The sequence below is a fragment of the Tachyglossus aculeatus genome, chromosome 7 (genome assembly GCF_015852505.1).
Source record: "Tachyglossus aculeatus isolate mTacAcu1 chromosome 7, mTacAcu1.pri, whole genome shotgun sequence".
In the NCBI taxonomy this organism is placed as follows: Eukaryota; Metazoa; Chordata; class Mammalia; order Monotremata; family Tachyglossidae; genus Tachyglossus; species Tachyglossus aculeatus.
This window is the reverse complement of record NC_052072.1, coordinates 39,655,315-39,675,067: the sequence shown is the minus strand read 5'-3', so window position 1 is coordinate 39,675,067 and position 19,753 is coordinate 39,655,315. Positions and strand designations below refer to the sequence as shown.

The 19,753-nt window shown below is 43.4% G+C and overlaps 1 protein-coding gene across 1 annotated transcript in view; it reads right to left on the bottom strand.

Moving 5' to 3' along the window:
• The window catches only part of ATP13A4 (ATPase 13A4), a 126,295-nt gene that overhangs the window by 92,071 nt on the left and 14,471 nt on the right, over nt 1-19,753 (bottom strand). The window contains exon 2 of the mRNA XM_038749077.1: nt 2,367-2,540. Coding sequence (XP_038605005.1) covers nt 2,367-2,540 — 174 coding nt within the window. The remainder of the gene's footprint in view (nt 1-2,366; nt 2,541-19,753) is intronic.

Here is a 19,753-nt window from a genome sequence, read left to right as displayed (position 1 = left end):
TTCTCCTATTCTTCTTTGCTTGTATTTGTTGAAGACAGATGCTGACCTCTCTTGATTTATTGATTTGGTTAGTAATAGTATGAGAGGGTATGGCGTTGGTCAATATAAATGGGGTTAATGCATAGTTTGAAAACAAATCAGGTCATGTGCAAGGATATGCTAAATACTGCTTTGCCCTCGCATAAGTCTGCCTTCATGCTGAAACTTGTGAAATAATTAGGGTTTAAGTTAAGCAAGAAAGGACAAGCATAATCCTATTTACCGACTGTAGGGGTTCTAATTGAGGAGAGATGCAGCGTGGAGAAGCAGCATGGCTCAGTGGAAAGAGCAAGGGCTTTGGAGTCAGAGGTCATGGGTTCAAATCCCTCCTCCCCCACTTAGCTGTGTGACTTTGGGCAAGTCACTTAACTTCTCTGCACCTCAGTAACCTCATCTGTAAAATGGGGATGAAGACTGTGAGCCCCCCGTGGGACAACCTGATCACCTTGTAACCTCCCCAGTGCTTAGAACAGTGCTTTGCACATAGTAAGTGCTTAATAAATGCTATCATTATTATTATTATTAGATGAAAATGGTATATGTGTGCTGGGAGAAGCAGACTCCCCTTTCATCTTTGAAGGACAATGAACAGATGGGTCACAGGTTTTTTCACCTTTCCAAGCGAAGGACCCCAAAATTTAGCATAATGTCAGCCCTATGTGGGTTAGGGCTGCAAAGCCTGGGCTTTGGAGTCAGAGGTCATGGGTTCTAATCCCAGCTCCTTCACTTGTCACCTGTGTGACTTTGGGCAAGTCATTTCACTTCTCTAGGCCCCAGTTACCTCATCTGTAAAATGGGGATTAAGACTGTTAGCCCCCCATGGGACAACCTGATCACCTTATAACCTCCCCAGCACTTAAAACAGTGCTTTGCACATAGTAAGCACTTAATAAATGCCATCATTATTATTATCATTATTGATTGACAGTTAGGATCTTCTTTCGGGATGCAGGTTTAGAGTTTAAGTCCATCTGAGGCAGTTTCATTTTCCCTGGTGGGGAAAGGCCTAATATCTGAATACCAGGAGGCAAGTGTGGTTTTTCAAAGACTACGGAATCATTAACCAACTTACCTCACCTCCAAGGGATGCTAGCGGTAAAACTGAACACCACAGAGGGAAAACTGGGGATAAATTCTTGTGATTTATGACGGAGTTGAATTTGTTTTCATTTAGAAATGTCTCTGGAATGCTTGCAGCCTTCTGAAACAAGGTCCCTACCGTACAGCAAATAAACCTTACCAAACTTCACCTAAAAGCGCTTAGTACAGTGCTCTGCACAAAGTAAGCACTCAGTAAATTCGATTGGATGAATGAATTACTGCTGAATTTGAACACTGGGGATGGCCACTTACTGGGGAGTCCTTCACTCACCAAGCTATGACAAGTTTACCGGGAGAAATGAATATTTAAGTTTAGACATGGTGAGTGTGGGTAGGGCTAGCCAACCAAGACAAGATGAAAATCCCGGTGATCCCTGGATAGTGGAAATCCGGGGCCCGAGGGTGGGGAGGGGCGCGGAATTGGATCCTTTCATCCTCCCCCAATCAATCAATCAATCAATCAGGGGTATTTATTGGACGTTTATTGGGTGCAGAGCACCGAACTAAGTGCTTAAGAGAGTACAACAACAGAGTTGTAGACACTCGCCCTGCCCAAAGAAAATGTGCTCACTTAATACTGTGGGCTCCCTTCCTTCCCCTATGCTTTTTCACATCCCGAGAACTCAATATGCGCAATAGATACTTGATTAATTGTAAAGGGGAAGTGTGGGGGATGAGTGATAAGAATAGGAAAGTTGGGAATAGTTGTGGGACTGACTAGGCAAGGTCAGATGATGCCCTGACAGGGGCTCCAGTAAGACTGAGACTCTGCTGAGTGCATTCTTCCCATTGGCTGAAATGGCTTCCTACCGAACATTTGCTTTACTCAGTAGCATTCTCAAACCCAAAGAGATGTACTGAGGGAAAGATTGTGTACATTATTTATGAGAATCATACAAATGCAGCTTGTGCATTTTTAATCTAGCGTCACCAGAAGTGTGCTGTGTCTGCGAAATGTATTTTCCTCTAAATATTCCATTTACTGACTCCCACTATGTTCAAAGTCAGTACGTATAGATGGACGGTTGAGAATAAAGACATGGAATTGCCCTTTATACATTTACATCTAAGGAGAGAATCTTGAGAGAGCTCCATCTAAGACATTTTCCTTAAATGATGCTTAAAGCAACTGGTGCTTGCCATCTGGACTTTGAAAATGAACAACCCCAACTCTTTGAAGTCTGTACATAATGAACAGGAATAAGTACAGCCCAGAGTGCACTTACCGTGGTCCTAAGTAATATGACATCTGCTTCTTGCAAGGTACATGGAATACATTTGGCCCAAACGTTCCAGGCCGGTCTCCAATAAAACACAAGTGGCAAGATCCCACAGGACAGTATGTATCCAGCAAGGCACAGGGCTTTCCGGAAGCGTTGAGTTTGGTAACCAAATATCTCCTGAAAAGCAACAAAAAGACACCAGAATTATTCTTCAACTTTCAAAATACGATATTTGACAAATCAAATATCACTCTCTAATGACTAACTCTGCCATCTTGTTTTATTTTTATGGTAATTGTTAAGCGCTATGCACCGGGAAATCTACTAAGCACTGGGCTAGATAAAAGGTAATCAGGTTGATATAGTCCATATCCCACCCCCATATTCAACCCCCAGTTTACAGATGAGGCAACTGAGGCACAGAGAAGTTAAGTGACTTGCCCTAGGTCACACAGCAGACAAGTGGTGGAGTCAGAACACAAGTCCCTCTGACTCTCAGGCCCAAGCTCCATCCACTAGGCCACACTGCTTTTTCTACTTCATGCTGATTAGGCAAGCATGAAAATCATCAGATGATAAGACATCGATTGGTCAAATATCACCACCTCTAATTAATGAACCCTCAAAAGTCACTCGAGTTAATTGTTGAACCTTTCCCTAACACAACTCCCTTTGAGCCTCGTATCCACCTTCTCTCCCGTATAAATTGGCTTTGATCCTATGTAGAGTTACAGCCTTTTCTCTTTCTACTACTCAGGCAGATAATCAAATTTACCATTCTTAATCCTAGCTTTAAACCTAATCATAACCCTAATAGAACACTTTGCTGTTATGGAATAATAAACTTTGGGATTTGATAATGATTTTATAATTTTGGTAACTAATTTTGCATCATCCAGAATGACATGTTGGACTGTTTGCCCCTCTACCATAGCAGGGGGCATACAAGGGGCGGTGCCAGACCTGGACATCTGGAAGATATCCTGCAGTCCCGTTTCCTCCTGAACATCAGAGACTACCCTGCTCTCTCCTCTGCAATGAGATGCGGATGAAGCGGCAGCCTGCATTCTACCGTCTTGGAATATCAAGGTTGGTTGCTGTGGCTTTTGTGACTGTTGGATTCCAAACATCCTTCCCTGGGCAGTGAGGAGGATGAAACAACTCCTTTAGTTAATCAGCCAATCAACTGTATTTACTGAGTGCAACTACTGTGTACATAGAACAGTACTAAGTGTGTTGCAGAGTAGAACTAGTAGATATTCATTCATTCATTCGATGGTATTTATTGAGCACTTATGATGTGCAGAGCACTGTACTAAGCACTTGGAAGGGTACAGTATAGCAACAGACACGCATTCCCTTCCCTCAGTGGCTTACAGTCTCTACCGCCCATATAGGTAGATGCAGAAGGACAACAAGAGAAGGCTAACAGATCCACACAGACACAGACACACACACACACATGCAATCAATCAATCGTATTTATTGAGCGCTTACTGTGTTCAGAGCACTGTACTAAGCGCTTGGGAAGTACAAGTTGGCAACATATAGAAACAGTCCCTACCCAACAGTGGGCTCACAATCTAAAAGACACACACACAGACACACGCACACCCTGTGTCTGTGTTGGTATCTCTGTGATTGTCCACTCTATGTGTCTTAACAGAAGCACAAACACACAGATTCATTCATTCATTCAATTGTATTGATTGAGTGCTTACTGTGTACAGAGCACTGTACTAAGTGCTTGGGAAGTACAAATCAGGAACACATAGAGACAGGCCCTACCCAACAGCGGGCTCACAGTCTAGAATGGGGAGACAGGTGTCAATACCATCAGAATAAATGGAATTATAGCTATATACACATCATTAATAAAATAAATAGAGTAATAAATATGTACAAATATACAAAAGTGCTGTGGGGAGGGGAAGGGGGGAGGGCAGAGGGAGGGAGGGGGGCGATGGGGAGGGGAGGAGGAGGAGAGGAAAGGGGGGCTCAGTCTGGGAAGGCCTCCTGGAGGAGATGAGCTCTCAGTAGGGCTTTGAAGGGAGGAAAAGAGCTAGTTTGGCAGATGTGTGGAGGGAGGGTATTCCAGGCCAGAGGAAGGACGTGGGCTGGGGGTCAATGGCGGGACAGGTGAGAACAAGGCACAGTGAGGAGGTTAGTGGCAGAGGAGTGGAGGGTGCAGGCTGGGTTGTAGAAGGAGAGAAGGGAGGTGAGGTAGGAGGGGTCGAGGCGATGGAGAGCTTTGAAGCCGAGAGTGAGGAGTTTTTGCTTCATTCGAAGGTTGATAGGCAACCACTGGAGATTTTTGAGGAGGGGAGTGACAAGCCTAGAACATTTCTGTACAAAGATAATCCGGGCAGCAGAGTGAAGTATAGACTGAAGCGGGGAGAGACAGAAGGATGGGAGATCAGAAAGGAGGCTGATGCAGTAATCCAGTCGGGATAGGATGAGAGATTGAGCCAGCAAAGTAGCAGTTTGGATGGAGAGGAAAGGGCGGATCTTGGCGATGTTATGGAGGTGAGACCGGCAGGTTTTGGCAATGACACCAAGATTGTGGGCTTGTGAGACGGGAAGGATGGTAGCACCGTCCACAGTGATGGGACAGTCAGGGAGAGAACAGGGTTTGGGAGGAAAGATAAGGAGCTCAGTCTTGGATATGTTGAGTTTTAGATGGTGGGCAGACATCCATGGAGATATCCTGAAGGCAGAAGGAGATACAAGCCCACACACACACGTTGCCTGTCCCCTTCTACCTCAGTCTCCCCATTGGTCCCCCACTGGCCCCCAGCCTCCTTCCACCAATGCCAGGCAGGCTGTACATGATCCCTGCTCTCAAGGTTCTTGCTATCTAGTGGGAAACAAAGACACTAAAATATATAAAAACATATAAAATAAACTACCGATAGGAGAAAGAAAGTAGTGTATAAGGATACGTCCATAAAAGCTACAGGGGTTTGTGTGCACTTAACTGTATATATGACTCAAAAGGGCAGAAATGGTAATTGGTTGGATATAAGATGAGAGTATTGGAAATTAATTAGGAAAGGCCTTTAACCATAGTTTTCTATTGCTCCTATGGTATTTATTCTTGTCCTTGCCTTTGTATGCTTATCTTTCAATGAATGCTTTATCGTTTCACCTTTCCTTATGAGTCAAAATTCAAACCTGTCCATCCTTTGTTTTAGATTATGACCCCCTCAAGAGACAGGGATCATGTCTAACTCTTCTCCCACCACCTACTTTTTCCCATCGCTGAATTCAGCACTTTGTACACAGGAGATGCATGACACAGAGGATTGTGGTTCTAATCCCAGCTGTGTGACCTTGAACCGGTCACTTAATTTCTCTGTGCCTCCGTTCCTTCATCTGCAAAATAGGAATCCAATACCTGTTCTCCTTCCTTCTCAGACTGGGAGTCCCATGTGGGATCTGATTATCTTGTATCTACTCCAGCCCTTGGTACAACGCCTGACACATAGTCAGCATTTAAAAAATACCACAATTATTATTATCATTATTATTAATAACAATAGTAAATACTATTCCTACTATTACTACTATTTGTCAGAGAGTAATTGATAAATATGGAAGGAATTAATGGCTCATTCTTAAAGTATCATATTTGTTCCCCAGTTCATTAGCTGACTAGTCTAGCACAAAGAAAACTTTCAATCACAAACGTCTCGGGATTGTTCATGCCACATTGCAGTGATATATATGAGCCCCGAAGAGACTAAAGGACCAGGTCACCCAATCACTTTCATCGGAACATTAGAGTACATTAGTTAATGAAATCTAACTTGAATTTTCTCTTTCATTTATTAGCATTTAATAGAGGGCAGCTATAATGCCAATATTTCTATCAACGTTCAAGTTCTCTCTTTTAGCTGTGAGCTTAGAAATGCATGATGTTAATTCCACTGACCTTTCTCGCCTTGTGAGAATAAAGCATAATAGCCTCATGATCCTCAAATGGAAGCTGCTACTTATATAATGATAACAGTTTCACTATAATTCGCAGTAGGTTCAGAAAGAATAAACGGATTCCTTTGGTGCTGTTAACATGCGATGTTCCAATATTGAAACTGTACCTACATGTTCTATCAAATGTCCATGAGGTATAACTAGGATGATACCACCATTAGTCCCAGCACAATTCTTTTTCAAAAATATTCCATTGTGGAAGAGGATACAAAGACCTATAAGAAAGCTTCATTTAGCAAGAAGTAGTCGATCCAGGATGTAAAACATGTTATTTATTGATCATGCCTACAATTTCACATGGTAATCTGACAAGTCATTGTCTTTCTCTGTTATCACAGAGGCTTGTGATTAAAACTGGTCAGGGCTGTAAGGTTGGGGATCCTGAGGAAGGCATTCCCCCAAAATCTATTTTTGACAGGGGGGAAGGAGGGGCAGGAGAAATCAATCAATCAATCATATTTATTGAGCACGTACTGTGTGCAGAACACTGTACTAAGCGCTTGGGAAGTACAAGTTAGCAACATATAGAGACAATCCCTACCCAACAGTGGGCTCACTGGAGTGGAACTCCTGGGTGCAATGTTAGTTGCTGTCAAAGGAACTTGACCGGTATCTTGCCCTGGGAGTCACAAGGTCATGGGTTCTAATCCTGGCTCCCCCACTTATCTGCTGTGTGACCTTGGGTAAGTCACCTCACTTCTCTGTGAGCCCTATGTTGGACAGGGACTGTGCCCAACCTGATTTGGTTGTATCCACCCCAGCACTTAGTACGATGCCTGGCACATTATAAGCGCTTAACAAATACCGTAATTATCAATCATTATTACTATTACTATATGGTCTTTAACCAACTCAAAAAATCATTTTAATCTGCGCTAGTCTGCAGTCCTGTTTCTTACTATTATTTCTGCTGCATTGTTTTAAAAGACAATAATAGTAATTGTGGTATTTTGCCTACTGTGTGCCAGGCACTGTACTAAGTGCTGTGGTGGATACAAGTAAAACAGGTTGGATACAGTCCCTGTCCCACAGAGGGCTCACAGAGAAGTGAAGTGACTTACCCAAGGCCACACAGCAGACGAGTGGCAAAGCCGGGATTAGGTCCCGGCTCCGCCAGTTGCCAGCTGTGTGACTTTGGGCAGGTCGCTTAACTTCTCTGGGCCTCAGTTACCACATCCGTGAAATGAGGATAAAGACTGTGAGCCCCCCGTGGGACAACCTGATCCCCTTGTAACCTCCCCAGCGCTTAGAACAGTGCTTTGCACATAGTAAGCGCTAAATAAATGCCATCATCATCATCCCATGATCTTCTGACTCCCAGGCTCGCCATGCATATAACCAGACTTCCTGCAGCATGCTTTCTCCTTGTCTAGAAGTTATTTCCCCAGTGATCAATCAATCAGTGGTATTTATTGAATGTTTATCATCATCATCATCATCAATCGTATTTATTGAGCGCTTACCATGTGCAGAGCACTGTACTAAACGCTTGGGAAGTACAAATTGGCAACATATAGAGACAGTCCCTACCCAACAGTGGGCTCACAGTCTAAAAGGGAAGTCTAAAAGTCTAAAAGTTTATTATATGCAGTGTTTCTAGACTGTGAGCCCACTGTTGGGTAGGGACCATCTCTATATGTTGCCAAATTGTACTTCTCAAGCGCTTAGTACAGTGCTCTGCACACAGTAAGCGCTCAATAAATATGAATGAATGAATGAATGTTTGGGAGAGTACAAAACAACAGATAATAACTGTTGGCAATATTGGGAAGCAGGGTGGCCTAGTAGATAAAAGCACAGACCTAGGAACCAGAGACCCTGGATTCTATTTCTGGCTCCGTCACTTTCCCGCTGTGTGACCTTGGGCAAGTCACTTAACTCCCTGTGCCTCAGTTTCCTCAACTGCAAAGTAGGGAATCAATACCTGTTCTCCCTCCTGCTTAGACTGCGAGCCCCATGTGGGTCAGGGACTGTATCTGTCCTGATTACCTTATAACTACCCAGTGCTTAGAACAGTGCTTGACACATAGTAAGTACTTAACAAATACCATAAAAATGGATTACAACAGCCTTAAAAAACTGTGAGATTTCACCCGCCCCAATATCCCTGTGATCCCATAATTTCCTTAACCTTATCCTTCTGTACTTTTGCCATAGTTCTTTTAAAGCAGAATTACTGAACATTTTCCAAGGGAGAGCTGGACATTTTAATCTATTTTGAGTCCTGACAAACTCCTTCTCTTTTTGTCTATTTTGGCATGAGTTTCTTAGATGCTCTTTGAGAGCGTGTGGTCAATCTTTGTAAATGTTATATTTGTTTAATGACATTTGTTAAGCTCTAACTATATGTCAAGCACTGTTCTAAAGGTGGGATTAGAACCCAGATCCTCTGGCTCCCAGGCCTGTGCTTTAAACACTAAGCATCACTGCTTCCTTGAGTTATTCTGAGTTGGCCTGTTTCGAGGTCATCTACATGCAGTTAAAGGCCAAGATTTAATATTGAATGTAATGGAATCTCCGTCGAGAACAACAGATGAGTTTTGCCTGTGACAACTGAGAACTTGGATGAAGGAATGGATTATAATATGTTTCTGGTGCAATTTCACTTGCGTTCCTTCTTCCCTGCTAGTAAATCCAATCAGCAAGTGGGAGAGCAGGTGCATCGTATTGTGAAAAAGCTTTCTTACAAGCAAATCTTATTTAAGGATAAAATGCCATATCACCATAATTCAGTAGGCAGCAATTCTTGATTCTGCAATGACTAAAATACACATTGTATCCCGTGGAACCAAGCAGTGATCAAGGTTAGAACTGAGTTCTCACACTGAGTGGATTAAAATGAGATTGTGGTAATCCAGTAACATTAACCCTCTTCACATGTTAAGTAAAATGATTTTAATTTTCCCTCCCCCAAGCCAGAAACTATCCAGCACAAGAAGGAACAGCACATGACTGTAATTAAAGGCAATGAATAACTAAAATACAGGAGATATGACTATGATTTATGCAGCTTAATTCATAGAGAAGAATATTTAGCCTAATTTCCTGTGGAAAGAATATAAAAGACATGTAAAGTATCAGATTTTTTGCCCTCTTGAACTCCTTTCTCATCTCATAAATCCTGATTGTTCAGGCTAATTTCAATCAAATTTGAGGAAGAACAAAGGGAATTGAAAGCCCAATAAGTCACCTATCAGAAGTCTATTTAAACACTTTCTAGAATCTAAAATTTCTTTCATCTAAAACAACATACGTCATCCCCCTTCTGCAGAAGAAACAATCAATCATAAACACAAGCACAGTTCTACTTATCTCATTAGGTTCACTTCTTTAAATTAAAAAAATAAAAATTGAAAGTATAGTTTCATTGAACTAGAGTTAAAATTTAGTTTTATGAAGCAATTTTATGAACATTTGCTGATCACTGCTACTCTCCTTCCTGGGCTTTGTTGCCCATTAGATGTACTGAATTGACTTATTATCTAGTTAATATAGATGTAACTTTCCACTTATCGTATTTAATCACCATTTAAAGTGAATTTTTTTTCCAGGCAATGTTCATTGTTCATCCATTAAAAAGCCTTTAAAAAGATGCATCACTAGCCACACTCTATACAACCACACCTGAAATTCTTGAATTTTCCTTTCCAATTCTGCAAAGAACTCAGTCATCAAAATAGTCTCTTTTCATTCATTCATTCATTCAATCGTATTTATTGAGGGCTCACTGTGTGCAGAGCACTGTACTAAACACTTGGGAGGGTACAGTATAATAATAAACTGACACATTCCCTGCCCACAGCAATCTCACAGTCTAGAGGGGGAGACGACACCAATATAAATAAATACATTACAGATAAGTACATAAGTGTTGTGGGGCTGGGAAGGGGGGATGAATAAAGGGAGCAAGTCATAGTGACGCAGAAAGTAGTGGGGGAAAAGGAAAGGGGAACTTAGAGAAGTCCTCCTGGAGGAGATGTGCCTTCAATAAGGCTTTGAATGGGGGAGAGTAATTGTCTGTCGGACTTGAGGAGGGAGGGCATTCCATGCCAGTGGCAGGATGTAGGTGAGGGGTTGGTGACGAGATAGATTAATTCACTCATTCAATCAATCGTATTTATTGAGCACTTACTGTGTGCAGATCACTGTACTAAGCATTTGGGAATTACAAGTTGGCAACATACAGAGACAGTCCCTACCCCACAACGGGCTCACAGTCTAGAAGGGGGAGACAGACAACAAAACAAAACATGTGGACAGGTGTCATCAGAATAAATAGAAATAAAGCTAGCTGCACATCATCAACAAAATAAATAGAATAGTAAATATGCGCAAGTAAAATGAATAGAGTAATAAATCTGTACAAACATATGTACAGGTGCTGTGGGGAGGGAAGGAGGTAGGGTGGGGGGGGGGATGGGGAGGAGGAGACAAAAAGGGGGCTCAGTCTGGGAAGGCCTCTTGGAGGAGGTGAGCTCTCAGTAGGGCCTTGAAGGGAGGAAGAGAGCTAGCTTGGCGGATGTGCGGAGGGAGGGCATTCCAGGCCAGGGGGAGGACATGGGCCGGGTGTCGACGGCGGGACACGCAAGAACGAGGTACAGTGAGGAGGTTAGCAATGGCAGAGGAGCAGAAGGTGTGGGCTGGGCTGTAGAAGGAGAGAAGGGAGGTGAGGTAGGAGGGGGCGAGGCGATGGACAGCCTTGAAGCCGAGAGTGAGGAGCTTTTGCTTGATGCGTAGGTTGACTGGTAGCCACTGGAGATTTTCGAGGAGGGGAGTAACATGCCCAGAGCGTTTCTGCACAAAGATGATCCGGGCAGCAGCGTGAAGTGTTGACTGAAGTGGGGAGAGACAGGAGGATGGGAGATCAGAGAGGAGGCTGATGCAGATAGATGAGATGGAGGTACAGTGAAAAGGTTAGCATTAGAGGAGTGAGGTTGTAGTAAGAGAGTAGAGTGGTGAGGTAGGAGGGGACAAGGTGATTTACTGCTTTAAAGCCAATGGTGAGGAGTTTTTGTTTGATGCGGAAGTGGATGGGCAACCAAGGGAGTTTCTTGAGGAGTGGGGAAACGAGCCCTGAACATTTTTGTAGAAAAATGATCCGGGCGGCAGAACGAACTATGGACCGGAGAGGGGAGAGACAGGAGTCTCTCTTTTGCCAGCTTAGTTTGTTGAAAGTGATTCCAAGATAACTGGGGTCAGCTTTGGTGAGATTATGTCACCCTGGTTGACTCCTCGGCTTAGATATATACGAAGAGTGCTCATTATGATTTCCATTATACAATCACCTTTGCATTTCAGCCAACAGGCCTATCTAAGCCGAGGTGTTTCCGATTCCATGGAAGCACACTGTAGGCTGAAGAGAATCCCAGGGTCGAATGCACTGTTGGAATTTATATATAGGGACCCCAACTCTGTAGGAAAGGAGGCCATCACTTCTGAGGGATTGGCACTGTGGAAGTGAAGCCATTATCTCTCCTTTTTTTATAGTATTTGTTAAGCATTTATTATGTGCCAGGCCTGGTGCTAGGCGCTGGGATAGGTACGACTTAGGTGGTATATAGTCCATGTTCCACATGGAGTGCCAAGTCTTAATCCCTTTTCACAGATGAGGTAACTGAGGCACAGAGAAGCTAAATGACTTGCCCAAGGTCATACAGCAGTCAGGTGGCACAGCCGGGATTAGAACCCAGGTCCTTCTGACTCTCATGCCCATGCTCTATCCACTAGGCCATGCTGCTCCTTTTCCACAGCCTTTGGAATAAGGTGGAACATGGAGTTAGATGAGCCTGAAAATGGAGCCTAGAGGGTGGAATCAACTTGGCCGAGGGTCCAGAGCAGAGGCCAATGTTCTCAGGTACCAGTGTAATAATAATAATAATGGTATTTGTTAAGCGCTTAGTATGTGCCAAGCACTGTTCTAAGCGCTGAGGGGGATACAAGATAGGTTGCCTCACGTGAGGCTCACAGTCTTAATCCCCATTTTCCAGATGAGGTAATTGAGGCACAGAGAAGTTAAGTTACTTGCCAAAAGTCGCACAGTGGACAAGTGGTGGAGCGGGATTAGAACTCACGACCTCTGACTCCCAAGCCCATGTTCTTTCCACTGAGCCACACTGCTTCTACTGTAGAGGCTCAGGGCCTGGACCACAGCTGGCACAGCAGCAGAGGATGACCTACCCACTGCCCTCGCTCATTTTTATCCCTCTCTTTTACCCTCCTCCAATTTTTTCTTCCTCTTTTTCACCCTTTGTCTTCCTTTTTTCACCTTTTCCATCCTTGACCCTCTCCCCGTTCTCTCTTCCACTCTGTCCGTCCACCCTTCCTGCGTTTCCTTTCTCCCTCTGCTACCTAGGCAGTACACTCCCAAGGATAAGCAGATAGACAAACCGTAAGCTCACTGAGGGCAGAGAACGTATCCACCACCTCTGTTATAGTGAGAAACAGCGTGGCTCAGCGGAAGGAGCATGGGCTTTGGAGTCAGAGGTCGTGGGTTCAAATCCCAGCTCTGCCAAGCAAGTCACTTAACTCCTCTGTGCCTCAGTTACCTCATCTGTAAAATGGGATTAAGACTGTGCACCCCCTGTGGGACAACCTGATCACCTTGTAAGCTTCCCAGTTCTTAGAACAATGCTTTGTACATTGGAAGCGCTTAATAAATGCCATTATTATTATTATTATCAAAGAGGCCTACAGATCCACAGCAATGGATGTGTGGCATTTACAACTTTTTACATGACTAGGCTGACTGGAAAGTGGCACCTAAACAAGAAACTTGTAGCTTTTTCATTAGTTGTATCATCCTCACTTGGAAGTCATATTCAGTTCTGAATGGAACAGCAAGATCTGACAATGAGGTCAGTTGACAAGGATTGAGGCAATGCTAAGCCATAACACAGCTGGGCTGAGTGGGACATGTGAGGAGAATGAATTATAGCAGGATGCTATGTGGTAAGATGAAACGGGGGAGGGAGGGCAGGAAAAGGAAAAATACACAAAAGATGTAGTAAAGCATAGTCTCAAACAGTAGGGGAAGGAGCATGGCCATGGGAACAGATCCGGGACCTGCGAGTCAAAGGATCTGGGTTCAAATTCCTCCTCTGCCATTTGCCTGCCGTGTGACCTTGGCATCTCTTGGTCCCAGTTTCCTCATCTGTAAAATGAGAATGAACTCCCTCCAACTGAGACTAGGAGCCCCATGCGGGACAGGGACTGTGTCTGATGTGACTATCTTGTTCTACCCCAGCAGTTAGTACTGGGCTTGACACAAAATAAGTGCTTAACAAATTATTATTAATGCGGTCTAGCAGCAGACAGACCAGTCTGGAAGATGGCACGCATAGATAGGGTGGCTCTTCTAGGGAAGAGACTTTTGGGACACTGAGAAATGTTGTTAATATGTTTTGTTTTGTCGTCCGCCTCCCCCTTCTAGACTGTGAGCCCGCTGTTGGGTAGGGATCGTCTCTAGATGTTGCCAACTTGGACTTCCCAAGCGCTTAGTACAGTGCTCTGCGCACAGTAAGTGCTCAATAAATACAACTGAATGAATGAATCCCCCCGCCCTTCCTCCTTCCCCTCCCCACAGCACCTGTATATATGTTTGTACAGATTGATTACTCTATTTTGCTCGTACATATTTACTATTCTATTTATTTTATTTTGTTTATATGTTTTGTTTTGTTGTCCGTCTCCCTCTTCTAGACTGTGAGCCCGCTGTTGGGTAAGGACCGTCCCTAGATGTTGCAAACTTGTATTTCCCAAGCGCTTAGTACAGTGCTCTGCACATAGTAAGCACTCAATAAATACAATTGAATAAATGAATCCCCCCTGCCCTACCTCCTTCCCCTCCCCACAGCACCTGTATGTATGTATATATGTTTGTACGTTCTTATTACTCTATTTATTTACTTATTTTATTTGTACATACTTATTCTATTTATTTTAGTTTGTTAATATGTTTTCTTTTGTTCTCTGTCTTCCCCTTCTAGACTGTGAGCCCGCTGTTGGGTAGGGACCGTCTCTAGATGTTGCCAACTTGGACTTCCCAAGCACTTAGTACAGTGCTCTGCACCCAGTAAGCGCTCAGTAAATACGATTGAATGAATGAATGGGAAACATTCATTTATTTATTTAATTGTTGCTAGTGGGTTTTTTTTTCATCTGTGCCCGAATTCTTACATTTTTGCCTATTGTCTGTTGGGTTACTTATGTAGGCTTCCCTTTCCCATTAAATTGCAATTTCCTCGAGGGCAAGAGCCATGTGTTTCTCTTCTTCGGTGTGTTTCTAAGTACTTGGTGCACGTTTAAAAATATGTTTGGTTTTTTCTACACTCTAAGCTTGTCGAGGGAAGGGAAAGTGTCTGTCAACTCTGTAATAATGTAGTCTGAGACTCAAGCACTTAGTACAATGCTCTGACATAGTAAATGCTCAATAAATTCCACAGAAGGTGATTCAGTGCTCTGCCTAGAGAAGATGCTCAATTAAAGCTGCTCTTTTAGCTACCTGGCCATTTTCCATATTTTCCATTTTGAACCGTATTCAGTTTCTTCCAAATGAATTTCTTGAACTGATTATCAGTTTGTTCTTGGCTGCAGGAAACTTCCTGTGACTTTTGAAGATTAGAGGCCATGGTAGAATTTAGCACTTACGATTCTTCGGTCAGCCTCGCATTTCAGCTTTTTTTCGTAATGGTATCTCTTGAGCTTTTACTATGCGCAAGGCATTGTATTAAGCATTGGGCTAGATATAAGCTAATCAGGTTGGACATGGGGATCACAGTTTTAATCCCCATTTTACATGTCTTTCTTCAAGCTTTCCAACTCTTCTGCTCCTTTCGAGCTCTTCCTTCCTATGTTTTTGTTATCTTTATAAATAAAATTCCAAACATCTTTACAAATCATCTTGATTTGGCCTGTTTTTCAGTAGCTGTTGGGCATGCCCTTTGCTCTATTCACTTTTGCTGTATTTGCCGATGATGTTAAGAGTGTTAAAATCACACTCTTAATCACTGTCTATTTCTCTGCAAGAGTCATAATCGAAGTTCAATTTGTGCACACACTTTGCTAAACTGGCACTTTGTGGATTCTTAAGCCTTTAATTTTACAACTTTCTTTGTATAATAATAATAATGGCATTTATTAAGCACTTACTATGTGCAAAGCACTGTTCTAAGCGCTGGGGAGGTTACAAGGTGATCAGGTTGTCCCATGGGGGGCTCGCAGTCTTAATCCCCATTTTACAGGTGAGGTAACTGAGACACAGAGAAGTTAAGTGACTTGCCTAAAGTCACACAGCTGACAATTGGTGGGGCCGGGATTTGAACCCCTGACCTCTGACTCCAAAGCCCGGGCTCTTTCCACCGAGCCACGCTGCTTCTCCAGTCACTTCAGGTCTTGTGCTCCAGTTTTCTTAACTGTAAACTGGGATTCAATACCTGCTCTCCCTCCTTCTTAGACTGTGAGCCCCATGTGGGACAGGGACTGTGTCTGACCCGATTAACTTGTATGTACCCCAGCGCTTAGAACAGTACTTGGGCAGTAGAATGGCCTAATGGAGAGAGCCAGACATGGGAGTCAGAAGGACCTGGGTTCTAATCCTGGCCCTGCCACTTGTCAGCCGGGTAACCTTGGACAAGCCACTCGGTTTCCCGGTGCCTCAGTTACCTCGTGTGTAAAATGGGGACTGAGACTGTGAGGCCCACGTGGGACAGGAACTGTGACCAACCCGATTAGCTGGTATCTACCCCAGCCCTCAGAACAGTGCCTGAAACAGTGAGCGCTTAACAAATACCATCATCAACAGTATTATTATTATTCATTCATTCAATTGTATTTATTGAGGGCTTACTGTGTGCAGAGCACTGTACTAAGCGCTTGGGAAATACAAGTTGGCAACATATAGAGATTATTATTATTATATTATTATTTATTATTATTATTATTTATTATATTATTATTATTATTACTTGATATATAGTAAGTACTCACAAATACCATAAAAATGTGGTTTTCTGCCTCGCTTAGAAGTCAAAGAAACTTCAAAGTGCATAATTTTGGAAATGCTGATGGGTTTGCTTTAAATTTTGTACACAGAAAAAATGTGATTTGTGTTGTGGAGGGACAGAGCCTCCCAAGAAGCCTCCTGATGCATTTTCCCCACTAGTGCTCAGTCGTTCAGGATCGTCCGTTGCCCACTAGACTCAGCACAAACCTGTGCTATCCCATCCTACCTCCGGAAGAGAAAGACAAAAGGCCATTCTTACTAGACATTTAAGGGCAAAGGGCAAAATAGGGGTAAGAAGCAGAACTAGCTAAACTAGCTGCCTGTGGCTACAGGGGCCTGCCAACATTCCTTCTCCGAGCAGGTGCAGATTTTCTCAGTCTAGTTAGCGGTCTGCAGGCATCGAGGTGTACTTCACTTTAGGACAAGTCAGGGCATTATCTTCTTGGTATGCAGAGAAGCGAAGCTGCAATAGGGCAGAAACCCCACCCTATTTAACCAGTTCTACTTCAGAAACGCTACTCAGTTTGTCTTCTTTGCACAAGTCAGTCAAGGTTCGGCCTATTGGTCATGGGAACCTTTGGGGGTGCAAGACGAAGTGGGAAAAGAAGGAGGAGAAGTAGGGGTTAGTGGTAGAACTGTGGAGCAGGCACTTTCTGGGCAGAAATGTCAGAAGCAGAGAGAGGAAACAAAGGCAACAGTCATCATCTGGCTGTTCACGGAGGTCGAATTTCGCTCTGAAAATAAGCAGTCATCATCATCAATCGTATTTATTGAGCGCTTACTATGTGCAGAGCACTGTACTAAGCGCTTGGGAAGTACAAATTGGCAACATATAGAGACAGTCCCTACCCAACAGTGGGCTCACAGTCTAAAAGGGGGAGACAGAGAACAAAACCAAACATACTAACAAAATAAAATAAATAGAATAGATATGTACAAGTAAAATAAATAAATAAATAGAGTAATAAATATGCACAAACATATATACATACATACAGGTGCTGCGGGGAAGGGAAGGAGGTAAGATGGGGATGGAGAGGGGGACGAGGGGGAGAGCAATGAGAGGCTGCAAGCTGTGTTAGTTTGCAACTACAGTATTCATTCAATCATATTTATTGAGCACCTACTGTGTGCAGAGCACTGTACTAAGCGCTTGGGTAGTACAAGTTGGCCACATATAGAGACGGTCCCTACCCAACAGCGGGCTCCCAGTCTAGAAAGGGCTAAGAAATTTCCTGTGAGAAAGGGGGAAATAGGTGTGGTAGGGGACATGGTTAGGAGGAGACGACATTATGAGGACCGGAGAACTCAGCTGCCAGAAATGTTCCTCTAGAGGAGGGTAGGAAGATTTAGAAACAGAGAGGCTGCTTGCTGGGAATTGGAGGGGAGAAGGTTTCCCTCCTCTCTGTGTGGCTCCACTCCCCTCATTCAGTGTCTCACTTTGAATCTCCACCATCTGTTTTTCTGTACTTCCCAAGCACTTAGTCCAGTGCTCTGCACGCAGTAACCGCTCAATAAATACGATAGAATGAATGGATGAATCTATACTTCTATTTATCTATTCTGATGGTATTGACACCTGTGTGTTTTGTTTTGTTGTCTGTCTCCGCCTTCTAGACTGTGAGCCCGTTGTTGGGTAGTGACTGTCTCTATATGCCGCCGATTTGTACTTCCCAAGCGCTTAGTACAGTAAGCGCTCAATAAGTACGATGGAATGAATGAATGAATGTTTCTTCTCCTCTTCCTGAATCACCATCAGTAGTAGCATGTGCTAATGCATGTGATATACGAAGCACTGTACGAAGCACGGAAGAGAAGATCCGGTCCATTGCCCACAGGGAGTGCACAATGTAAAGATGGGGAAATCATCCCCTCTTTTGTCCTCCCCTCTTCACCCCCAGCCTGAATACACTTAGCCAAAGTCCCCGACCTCCTGAAGTCCTTCCCCGCTAGAAATTCCCTCTCCTGCCCCACTTTAGACTCGGAAAAAATCCAGTCATTTGTCTCATGTATCAGGGTGTGTCAAACATTATCATCATCATCATCAATCGTCTTTATTGAGCGCTTACTGTGTGCAGAGCACTGTACTAAGCACTTGGGAAGTACAAGTTGGCAACACATAGAGACAGTCATCATCAATTGTATTTATTGAGCACTTACTATGTGCAGAGCACTGTACTAAGTGCTTGGGAAGTACAAATTGGCAACATATAGAGACAGTCCCTATCCAACAGTGGGCTCACAGTCTAAAAGGGGGAGACAGAGAACAAAACCAAACATACTAACAAAATAAAATAAATAGAATAGATATGTACAAATAAAATAAATAAATAAATAAATAGAGTAATAAATATGTGCAAACATATATACATATATACAGGTGGTGTGGGGAAGGGAAGAAGGTAAGATGGGGGGATGGGGAGGGGGACGAGGGGGAGAGGAAGGAAGGGGTTGAGTCTGGGAAGGCCTCCTGGAGGAGGTGAGCTCTCAGCAGGGCCTTGAAGGGAGGAAGAGAGCTAGCCTGGCGGATGGGCAGAGGGAGGACATTCCAGGCCCGGGGGATGACGTGGGCCGGGGGTCGATGGCGGGACAGGCGAGAACGAGGTACGGTGAGGTACTACATTACAGTAGTGAAGAAGTGAAAGGAAAATTTTACTTGTTCTTTGGGTTTTCATTCTGCTTCTTCAGATAGGAAGGCACATCAAATATCACCCTTAATTAAAGTCTGCCCTGGAAAATTGAATATAGTGTTGGACTGAGAAGGAAATTAGGATTGGCCACTTTCAGATTCTTGCCATTGTCAGATTCTTTAAAGAACTGTTTCTTGTACTTTTCATATTTTTCCCTAACAGAAAATACTAGAGGACAGAGTTAGAACACCACTTTAGAAAATTCAAAAGTTCTTTCTTGTTTTTCTTTTTCAAGCTTAAAGACTGTCTCTTCAACAAATTTCACTGGATAGTGTGCCCCACAGAGTCTGCTTGCCCACAAAGGAAAGCTGTAGGCTGGATGTGTAAAAGTGAATATTCTAATCCCAACTCAACCCTGGATTCTGTAGCTGAATCAAGATAGCCTTGTGAATGACTGAATGAATGCAACTAGGGAAATTTCTCCATCTGGAAAATGGGAATAATAATAATAATGATGGTATTTGTTAAGCACTTACTATGTGCCAAGCACTGTTCAAAGCGCTGAGGGAGATACAAGGTAATCAGGTTGTCATTCACTCATTAATTCAATCGTATTTATTGAGCACTTACTGTGTGCAAAGCACTGTACTAAGCATTTGGGAAGTACAAGTTGACAACATATAGAGACGGTCCCTACCCAACAACGGGCTCACAGGCTAGAAGGGGGAGACAGACAACAAAACAAAACATGTGGACAGGTGTCAAGT